General features: G+C 44.0%; 2 protein-coding genes across 3 annotated transcripts; one reads left to right on the forward strand and one right to left on the reverse strand.

Moving 5' to 3' along the window:
• Nucleotides 1–246: 246 nt before the first annotated feature.
• rpl5b (ribosomal protein L5b) lies at nt 247–4,743 on the forward strand. The gene is made up of 8 exons (XM_029828041.1): nt 247–402; nt 864–933; nt 1,002–1,117; nt 1,314–1,448; nt 2,763–2,965; nt 3,913–4,090; nt 4,430–4,518; nt 4,592–4,743. Exons 1-8 carry the CDS (start codon nt 262–264, stop codon nt 4,689–4,691), a joined length of 1,032 nt encoding a protein of 343 aa, XP_029683901.1. The 5' UTR covers nt 247–261; the 3' UTR covers nt 4,692–4,743.
• Nucleotides 4,744–4,809: 66 nt separating this feature from the next.
• On the reverse strand, nt 4,810–10,338 carry dipk1ab (divergent protein kinase domain 1Ab). Of its 2 annotated transcripts, none has more exons than XM_029828040.1 (5): nt 10,066–10,338; nt 6,413–6,490; nt 6,172–6,279; nt 5,901–6,077; nt 4,810–5,830 (listed from the first exon to the last, which is right to left on the reverse strand). In XM_029828040.1, exons 1-5 carry the CDS (start codon nt 10,117–10,119, stop codon nt 5,018–5,020), a joined length of 1,230 nt encoding a protein of 409 aa, XP_029683900.1. In that variant the 5' UTR covers nt 10,120–10,338; the 3' UTR covers nt 4,810–5,017. The 2 variants fall into 2 exon arrangements, with proteins under 2 accessions (XP_029683900.1, XP_003973920.2); XM_003973871.3 differs by having other exon boundaries at nt 6,356–6,490; nt 10,066–10,337.
• Nucleotides 10,339–11,299: the final 961 nt, after the last annotated feature.

An 11,299-nucleotide genomic window follows, 5' to 3' on the forward strand; every position in this document is an offset into this window, starting at 1 on the left:
AAAAAAAAAAAATCATTAAAATCCTTTTCTGACTTTTTGTTATTTGGTTCACAGACAGACACACAAACACGCAGACAGATGTCAGATGTCACATAACCTTCGTGGCGGAAATATCCAATACAATACAATACAATACAATACAATATCCGTCAAAAAGTTTGATACGATACATAACGAAAATAAACTGTTATTTTTAGTTGAATGATTTTGGAAATGTGTCCTCCCCGTCGCTAGAGGGCAGACTTGTCAGACCTCCTCTGTATGGCGACTCCTCTACCCATCCGTTACACGTTATTTACCGCGCATGCGCATGACGTCCTTCCTTTTTCCCAGTGCAGCGGAGTCAATCCCCAGTCTTTGGCTCCGGGCTCCTTCTTAAGGAGACAAAAAGACTGCAAGATGGTTTGTAATTTGTCCCAATATGCGAATAGATGCATACATAAGCCGTACATGTTGTGCTGTGTGCTGTCAAACGTTTCAAAACATGCTCCTGACTATCAGATGAAGTTTGATTGATTCATGCTAATGCTCACCGGTCCTTCCTAAGCGTGGCCTAATGGCTGTCCGTACACAGTCGCTGTTGTGTTTTTCCTGGGGTCTTTTTCAAGAGGAGTAGTGTTTTAGGTATCGAATCCATAAATCTTAATTTTAAGCGTATTGCCGTACGCTTGTCAGCTTATCGTAAAGTCGTTTAGCATTTATGCTAATACTGGACCGTCTCACCTGGTTCGGCGTGCTAAGTTAGCCCGATCCAACGCTTGACACTGACAGCCCGGCCAGTGTGTCTATATTAAAGCAAGTCAAGCTGTTGGTGTGCAACGTTCGCAACTAAATCAATTTTTTTTTTTTTTTTTTTTTTTTAGGGTTTTGTGAAAGTGGTGAAGAACAAGGCCTACTTCAAGAGGTACCAGGTCAAATTCAGGAGGAGGAGAGGTGAGACGCCTGTTTGTAACCATGTTCCTCTTGAAGTGGACGTATCATTTGAAATGTGTGTTTTTCAGAGGGAAAGACTGACTACTTTGCTCGCAAGCGCCTTGTCGTACAGGATAAGAACAAGTACAACACACCCAAGTACCGGATGATTGTCCGTTTCTCCAACCGGGACATCGTCTGCCAGGTGAGCATGCTTGAGATTAATGGAGTAAACGATGACTAAAAGACCTGTGTGACCCCCAAATTTATTTATTCATCCACTTATCCGATAACTGCCATCACTCTGACATGGCAACAGTTATGACAATCATGAAAGGTGAATTATGGTTCCATCTCTAGACACAGATTTTGATTTAGGTAAATGTAATGTTGTGTTCCAGATTGCCTATGCCAAGATCGAGGGTGACATGATCGTGTGTGCGGCCTATTCACACGAGCTGCCAAAATACGGCGTCTCCGTGGGCTTGACAAATTACGCAGCAGCCTATTGCACCGGTTTGCTGCTGGCTCGCCGAGTAAGTTTCGAACTTTTTGTACAAACTTCTGCATCCTGACAACTATTTTGTGTTACTGGCAATTTAAGAGTTCTCTTAAAGAGACGTTCTTGGCTGTAAGACAGGGGTGGGGAACCTTTTTCATATCGAGGGCCATTTCAATTTTTATAAAGTCCTCCGAGGGCCATACTATTACGAACACATAGCTAGGGATGCAAAAAAAGACAAAAAAAAGTCTATAACCACTGTGTTACTAAGTCTCATGATTGCTGCATTTGAGTTTGAATTATTTATTTAACACACATGCATATAAAATCACCCAAAAAAATAGAATAAAATGACAAACAAGTAAAATATGTTTCCATGATCATACAAAACAATAAAAAAAGAGGTGCAGAGTTGAGGCAAGAGACCCGTAAGGGCCTGTTCGAGGCCTCTACTCACAAAAACTGCAATACAACAAGATAATCAAGAAAATAAATTAAAAGAAGGAAAGATAAAGACAATAACTAGAAAGCACTCGGAGAGCGCAGACCTCCGCCAAGCGCAACAATTCCTGGCATATTGTGATTTCCACCATAAATATTAGTCCCACATATACTTTGACTACATATTTAGATTCCTTGACCATAAAAACATACCGTTAGCCACTGGAATCATAACAATATATGTCTTAGTTAAGTAGTTATTCACGAAAAAAAATTCACACTTTGAAACAATTTTACGTTGTCCGGCGCGAGCGCCTCAGCGGCGGCTACGAGGCACGTTCACGTGAGGTTTCAGCTTCGTGGCTATTAATTCACTCATCACAAAACTTGCACGCGTAATATTCTCTGTCGGTACATGGTCGTGTGAAAGCTGCTTGTTGAGCCTCCAAACTCCGACGAAGAGCGTTAATTTTATCCAAACGCATCTGTCCTTTCAACTCGTCGAGTTTAGCGTGTTTCGCTAGGCATTTTTCGTCCGTGTCAATCAGTCCAGCCCACTACGTACATCACATGCTGTGTTCACTGACCCTGACCTTGACTCGGACATAACATAACCGTCGATTTTATCTCAGAAAACGGGAAAATATTTCCTCTTGTTACGAAAGAAATTTCAGGACACGAAAGGCAAAAATACGCTACCGCTGCTACTCGCAGCTCGCGGAGTTTAGCGAACGGTCCCACTGTATAAGTGCACATATAAAATATAAAAATCTTATTGCGTTGCGGGCCGGTAGAAATGGTCTCGTAGGCCGTATACGGCCCGGAGGCCGGGGGTTCCCCACCCCTGCTGTAAGAAGTCTTATGAATCCAATTCAAATGTGAAATGCTTCCCGTTTCATCACTTCAGCTGCTGAACAAGTTTGGCCTGGATAAGGTGTATGAAGGCCAGGTTGAGGTGACCGGTGAGGAATTCAATGTGGAGAGCATTGATGGTCAGCCAGGTGCTTTTACCTGCTATCTGGACGCTGGACTTGCAAGAACCACCACAGGCAACAAAGTATTTGGTGCAGTTAAGGGAGCTGTGGATGGAGGCCTGTCCATCCCACACAGGTAACCTGTCATACTTTATAATATGGCACATATTTAATACAAATTTGTATTAAATGACTAAATTGTGTGAAACTTTGATGCAGTGGTGAGGAATATTGCTTATGATCATGTAAACGCCTGAACTATAGGTCAAGGGTTCAGCATCTCTCCAGTCCTCATGCTTTGTGAATTGTTTCCCAACCAGGCATCCGTGGTTCCTCTCAACCACTGTTTATCCAGTCCACTTCATACCTACTTCAGCATACTTAAGTTGTTGCTAATCTTTAGACGTTGTCCTGATGATGTTGCCCAGACGAACTCATGCATGTTGCTTTTAGTAGTCCAACGGTCTAAAAGACCATATGCTAATAATTGATGCAACCTGCTAAACTGTCATTTGCCCAGTATTGTTGCCACAAAACTTTTTAAATTTTTATTTTTTAAAGCAGCTTTCATGAAGGGGAGCCTGACTGACAGTAGTTTACTAAACCTCCAGAGTTTTCCCCAGCTCAGACTGAGCCTCTGGTGCTGATGGGTACAATCACAGCATAATGCTGCTTCCTGCTTATTGAATTCTTGAGTGCTTACTGGCTGATGGGGACTGCAAACGACTTCTGAATTGACAGTTTTGATTGATGTGCATGTTATCAAGCATTTGTGTTGGTGTGTTCTGCACACTGTGTAATTCAACAGATTGAAGGCGCTACTTAGGAATCATTTCTCTCACATTAGTCGTGACACATTTTTGGCTCCGTCAATATTTTCAACAGTCTATATAGTGACACTAAAGCTCTCTGGCATGTCGTCTCCACACTCCACAGCTTTGTATATCGCTTGAATGCAGCACTATTATATGCAAGGATGTTACTAGGTCAATTTTATTGAGTCGGAGCAAGCAGCCGCATGAAAACCCTTAAAGTGTGGTGAAAGTGTTGTTGTTTACCCATTTCCTCTTATATATTCTATAGCACAAAGCGTTTCCCCGGATACGACCCTGAGAGCAAGGAGTTTAACGCCGAGGCCCATCGCAAACACATCATGGGTATCAACGTGTCCGAGTACATGAGCTACCTGATGGAGGAGGACGAGGACACGTACAAAAAGCAATTCTCCCGCTTCATCAAGAATGGAGTAACTCCTGATATGGTAAATCTGTGAACATTCGTTTTACATTCTATGAAGGCAGCAGCCAGATGTTTTGACACTAAACACTGAAAAGATGTATTTTTGACATTTGTAATGCTGTAAACTGCTGTGTGGTCTTAGTAATGCTAGAACCTGAGTGATCTTCACTAGAAACATGCAGGGATTCTGTTTTGGTTTGACCTTGATGAAGAATGTTCACGCTTGACTTGATAGATTTCTTCCGAAAGTGACTAATTGGATTTTAAAACAAAAGGCGTTTGATTTAGGAAGTAGCAGGAAGGTCCCAATATTTTTGCACTAGAAGAACATTACTGACATTAAATTGAATCTTTTCCTCAGATTGAAGAAATGTACAAAAAGGCTCATGCCTCCATTCGTGAGAACCCAGTCCACGAAAAGAAGCCTCCCAAAGAAGTCAAGAAGAAAAGGTGAGGAATGCTTTTCTCTATTCTAATGCATTGTTGAGAAGGGCTGCCAATACTATTAATGTTGTGACATTAGGTGGAACCGTGCCAAGCTTTCTCTGGCCCAGAGGAAAGACCGTGTTGCCCAGAAGAAAGCCAGCTTCCTCCGGGCTCAGGAACAAGAGGCTTCAGACTGATGTGGTTCATCTGCTTCAGAAATCGTTCAATAAATTTATGAAAAAAGTCAAATCCTCTTGTGTACACGCTTATTTTTTAAGAACCGATGGTCTGCACAAATAAATCAAGCTCTGTGGGTTGAGTTGGGATGGTTACATTTATTGGTTCGACGTAGCTGTAGAAAATGGCAGGTCGCTTCAATATTTAGGACTTTTTAATTTAGTATGAAAGTGGTGTTTATTTGCCACTGTATGAGGTTAAAATCCATTTCAAATACGATTACGCCACCTTGAAATTGTGCAACAGGTTAAAACCTTGAACCTTCGGCTGTCTTTGTGCTTGGTTCTCACGAGTCTTTGGTATGAGAGATTCTCTTCCACAGCAGCGTCTTTAGATTGTTCAGAATGAGCGAGTGCTCGATTTCCATCTGTTCCGTGGAGCCTTTCAGAGCGATGCAGGCGTACAGCTGCTTCTCCAGCTCCTCTCTCACATCGGCCGGAGCGCCTCTCAGGATGTAATTCTTAATGGTTTCGCAGGCTTTCGCCAGGTTGGGCCTGGTCACCTCTGTTGTGCAGCGGTGCTTGGTGAGGTCACAGGAAGTGAGGCAGTCCGCCCCGTACAGACAGTCCTGGTCGACATCACAGCGCTGTTGCCTAATGTCTTCTTGGAAGACGGCCTCGGGGACAATGTACCTGGCATCCATCACCTTCAGGTCATGGCGGTCGTTATAGCCGAAGCTGTTGGCGCTCATGTCGCACATGAGGAAGCTGCCGAATGTACCGTGGAAAACGTCCTCCACCAGTTCCAGCAGTCCAATCGAGATTTTGGCCTTGAAAGGCCAGGAAGGCGTGAACCACTGATCCATACTGTGGCGCAGGCCTGCCGGGATCCACGCCTCCAGGATCCAGGGCAGACTGATCCCATACAGGGGGGAGTACGGCACCTTCTCCATCACGTACAGGTCTCCGCAGAAGCCCAGTAGCTTGGGTGTGTGCTCTCTGTCTTGCAGGACCAAGACCAGCAGGAACTCGTTGAGCTGCAGCAGAGCCCACGTGGAGTGAGCCTCTGGCAGGGAGATGTGTCCGTCCTTATTGGCGTCTGTTATGGATAAAACCTGAGCCGCCAGGTCTGCAAGGTTGGCCTGATCCCCCACTTTGGACTGTTATAGATGAGAAAACCATTAAAAGAAAACAACATTGGGAGAACTTTGTGTCGCACGAGTCTTTAACCTTTAGGTGGTGGAGGATCATCTCTCTGAATTTCTCCACTGAAGTCCCTTTGGAGGGTTTGTTGAAGCCCGCAGCCTCTTTTCTGGGTTCCACTTGATTTTCCAAATCATAACGATGGGCCTCCTCCATCTGGCACTTAATCACGCCCTCCAGGTCTCCCCAGATTCCAGTATACACCTAAAATGTACAAAACCAGCCCTGAGGTGCAGCTGGATTAGAAACTGCAGAGGTGTGTGTGTGTGTGTGTGTGTGTGTGGAGGCAGGTCCTGACCTGGCTTATTGGTTTGGTAGTGAAGCACTTCCCCAGATACAAAGTGCTCTTCTCGCACAGGCTGCTGCAGGCCGAGCCGTCGATGAGCCCCCGTCTGTATTTGTCACACTTGGAGAGAAGAAGAAGGGATACTAGGTGAACGACAGGAGGCCGCAGCTTTGGAAGAGGCTAATAAGATACTGACTATTGAATTTTTGCACTCGTGCCCGCGACACAGTTCTGTGTAGGATGAGTACTCAACATAGACTATCCAGCTGCCCACGAACACTGCCAGCCATGAGAAGAACAGGTATTTCATGTGGAGGTAGGAGAATCTGGCCTGGAACAAAGAAAAGAAACATGTTTTAGACGACGGCTCCAGAGCCGGTTGCTGTCCCGCTACTTTAAAGCTACACTCGACTGTATGGAGGCAAATTTGAACTGTTTATTTGTTTTGTTGAGGTGCATTTGCATATTTTATAAAAGCAAAGAGACCAGATACAATTAGAGGACAGTGAAGTTTGTTTATTTGCAGAAATTCAATGAAAACATGGAGCTTGTAACTAGTTACATACAGTATATTTAAGGTTTGTGTAGTGAGCATGCTGACTGAGTAATTTGTCTGATGGTTTGATACTTTGCTTTATAACTATTATTATTATTATTTGCACGAGATCCCAAAAATTTCACTTGCCACAAAATTCGATATTGGAGAAGAATGTGCCTAAAATGGAGAGAATTCAATTCAAAGTTAATTCATCATCATTGTTTTTGTTACACTCTTTAATAAGAATTGAAAGTTTATAGAGAGTAATAAACTCTTAAGCAACTTTATTTGATTTTCTGTCTAATTTTCCAGCTAATAACTCAGGTTAATCTAGTTAGAGCTGTAAATTTAATCCCCCTGCGAAATTAAGTCCCTCTTGTCATCTATTAATGGCTTCTGCACCATGTTATTGACAAAGAGGACAAACTTCCTCCACCTTCTGCCTGTTTCACTACCTTTTTTTTATGACTCCCTCTCACGCCATCTCATTCTCTCTTTTTCTCTGACATCTTTGTCAGAGCTTGTTGGTTGATCAAATCTTAGTTTAAAGAATGTGTGATCACCCTTTTCTTACTTATCTAGGATAAGAATGTTCCACTTAGAAGCATAAGATGCAGGCCTTACTTCCATTCCTACAGCGGTGATTCCATTAGAGTCTGACAGCGCTTCCATCCATTTCCTGGTTCTCCACAGCTGAATTTCAAGCATTTATTTGGCCCGTGTGCCACCCTGTAATCTGATTTGTCCATATGCAGTGGCCCTCCATCTCACACTGCTTTAAGGATGCAAACCAAATGAGTAAAGAGGCAGAACCCACAACAGTGAAGCTTCATTTTACAACCATTCACTGGATCTTCTGCTTGGACATGACGTCATATTCTGGTTGATCTCATTGACATTAAGCATCACTTTTTAACGAGTAGCAATATTAGCTGCACTGTTGTGGGCTCTGCCTCTTTACTCATTGATCGGTTTACTAACTAATCTGACCAGGCAGGCCTGCAGAAAATTTAACAGCAGTGACCGCACAATAAGTGCTGCATGTGCCTCGCATTGATTTCCCCGTGGTGAGATGCATCCACAGCAAAAGCATTATGGAAATAATGTCTGTGGGGGGACCAAAAGTATGACTGGCCGCTTTCAAATCAATAGTTTGTGGCTCACGTTTCAACTCTGCCTAGATCTTTTTTTTTTTCTTTTTTTTTTGATCTCTGGAATTATGTATTGACTGTTTGTGAGGGGAGAGTTACGCAAACATGGCTAATGAGGAGATATTGATTGTGGCTCCAGTGACAGCTATTAATTAGAGACCGACTGGGAGCTGCGGCTGTGTGCTGAGGTGGGCGGAAAAGAACATCTGCTGTGATCTGGTTGCTCCTCCACACCACCCACGTAGCACTGTGAGGCAATGTGCTTAAATAATTGAACCCTGGAAGCATCAAGTACGTGTGTGCTGTGTTGATGTGGAGCAACTAAGGCAGATTGAAGCTGATCAGACACTTCGTTTTTGTTTTTTTTGCAGCCTGCAAACTCATTCATTATGCATGGTTATAAAGCTATCCCCCAGAGGTTGCTGGATTGATGGGATGCTGTGCAGAGCCGAGAAGGACGTGAAAATACAGAACCAAAAGATGGGGAAGGGGGGGTGAAGAAGAGGAGATATGTGCCGTCTGTCACAGGTATTCAGCGGGCGACGCCGTTAACGTGGAAGGCAGGAGCGCTTTGGAGATGCGTGCCTCTCAACTCGACGGTGCCGGAGGGGGAAGGATGTCACGCTGTTTGCACAGATGCTACAAAGATCTGACTCATCACTGTCCAGACAGCGGGCGACCCACCACCACCAACACCCCCAACACGCGGCGCAGCATCTTAAGAACATTGTCAGAAGTTGTTCAGGCTGCCGTCATTCTCTAAAGCTAATTTCTGAAAGGCATCGCACACAAACAATAGCAACGTGTTATTCCTACTAGGACGGCAGCTTCCTGCCAGGGGAAATACCCCCCCGTTGTGTGCAAAATATCCAAAAGGGGGCTGCTAGCATGCATTTGGCCTGATTCAAGTCAATTTGTTATAAAGTCTCTTTTCCCTAATGGAGAAAAAAAAACAGCTTATGGACGCAGATCAAGTTGGTAGTCATTTATAAGCGACGACAGTCGCAACTGCAGGGCTGAGATAATGCATGTGGCCAGTGTGTATATCACATTAAGAGGCAGAAGCAGTTCCAATGCATTTCTAACAAGGTTGATGTCGCAGCCGGCGGAAGTAGTCCATCACAGACACCACTGAGGCTGGCAAAAGTACAATGATGTGAATATGACCGATAAAGTAGGGGAATTTCTAGTGTAAATATAGGGAGCATTGATCAGTCTAGTCAAACTCGGTTAGTGGGTTTATACAGAAATACCCATACGAACCGAGTTCATACACAAAAACTTGTTTTATGAGGCAAGATGAGCCTGATCGGTGTCCTTGTTTCAGTGTGAGAAGCCGCTCTCCAAGGATCGGTGAATGACAGCTTCTGTTGTCACTAGAAGGCTGAGGTGGCCTAGAAAACGTAGCCACGCTGCTCGCTGTCCCTGGAGACTGGCTGCTTTTCCTGCTTTACATTAGGTTTGACAGTTTCTGTCTCTGAGCAGAAATGGAGACGTTTAAACCAGAATTAGGGAGACAAGCCAGAGATTATCTAATAACAAACGAGATTTCATACCATTCCTGTCAGCAAGGAAATGTTCAGGATGATCGATTCTATACAGTCTAAATTTGGGTTTCCAGGACCTCCATGTGTCCTTGAGGGGGTTTGGAGTTGAACTTCACTTATCTAGAATGCTACTGTTGATTTTACCTACATCCAGCTGTTAGCTGATACCCTTCATCCTCTCCTCCTGTGATTCTATTACACATAACTATATACAATGATTTAATATTATTTTTGTAAGATTTGAACTGTTTCCTGGCTCTGAAGTGCGTGAGTGACCTCTTGCAGGTCAGAAACTGTATATATATAGTAGAGGGAGGGGGGAAAAGGGAAGCAGGGCAACTGCAATGGCGTTCATATAAAATTAAAACTTTTTTCCGCTTAAAATGACTCCCTGATGGCTGATTCAGCTAGATATAAATGGATGTAGTTGCTACAGCAACGGGTTTCAAGGGGATGTTTGACTTCTATGATTCAGTCCCCCCCCCCCACCCCAAAAAAAACCGGCACACACACAAATACGTGCAAATTTCATCTATCCAGGAGACGTGAAGGTAAATGATCGGCAGATATAGGCTATAGTCAGTCACGACTAACAGGGTGGTTTCAAGAGAAATAGTCCCGATAGGTTCCCTGCTGGACTCGAAGTGAACCGGGATTTCCCGAAGCCTACCTGGATGTACAGAAGCTTTCTGAAGAAGCCCCATGAAAACGGATCTCTTGCCATGGCAAATGCAGGACATGTCACAAAACGCCGCTGGAGGAAGAAACTCAGTCGTGCAGTCACTACGGTGTCAGGCAACGCCTCTTAAGCTTAGTGTCCAAATGTGGCCACCGTGAAACATCTCTGAACGTGTCGGCTGAGCGCGTCTGGATGCTGCGCGGCTGCGGTGCAGCGGGAAGCGTCGCGCTGGCTGCGATGTGTTCAGGGGCGGTCGGGTAATACAGGAGGATGGGCTACACTTCCTAAAATGTTCCACCCAGCTTTTCCCCAGTTACTCAGCGGCAGCCTATTTATGAAACAGTGGCGATAAATGTAGAATTGGTAATTCTTTTAGATCCACTATGGCTCCTTGAAGCCATTTCTGGTGACAAGCCACATATTTTAGCTTTGGATTAAGACGTTTTGGTGTACATTTTCACAGTTTAATTATAGTTTTATATATATATATATTGAATTTGAAAAATCCCATTTCTATTTACCAGTCAGTAATTCTGAGCCACAATGAAAAACAGCAGGTATGAAAATCTAAGTTCTGTCCTAACATGTGAGCATGAAATAAACACACAATTATAACCACAAATCTGCCCTTTGGTTTACATGTCCTCCCGAGGCCCCCGGTGATTCCCGATTTGTTGTTTCGGGAAAGTCGCACTCAAGATACCTTCCACAGGAAAGACAAATCATAGCAACCGCTCAACCACAAAGGACCTTGAGCGTTGAAAGGAAGCTAACAATAGGCAAACCTATGTCAACTCACAACGCAGTGAAACTGATTCTTTTACACAAATGATGATACAAAGACATTTATCACGCAATAATTGACATTGAAATTCTGAAGATTCTGAAATCTTGACAGTGTGCTGTGGTATGAATAGGTCACAAGCAGATACAAATAAACTGGAGGTTGTGCTCCTCAAACATTATCTGAACATGTTTTACCTTGTGGCAGCTAGAGAACATAGCCAAGGGTGCTTATAGGTAGATCCATGATAATGCACCATGCATGTGGATGGCAGGGCCCAAGATGTCCCAGGAAAACATCGTCCACAGCATCACAATGCCTGGTGTTTGCAGCTGTGCACCCCAGGAACACTGAACGTGAGCTTCAGTTTGGCTCTGACCCAGTCGTCTATAGCCCTTGTCAGACACACCCAAGCCCCAACCTCTGTCCATTTTCTTCTTC

The sequence above is a fragment of the Takifugu rubripes genome, chromosome 20 (assembly GCF_901000725.2).
Source record: "Takifugu rubripes chromosome 20, fTakRub1.2, whole genome shotgun sequence".
NCBI lineage: Eukaryota > Metazoa > Chordata > Actinopteri > Tetraodontiformes > Tetraodontidae > Takifugu > Takifugu rubripes.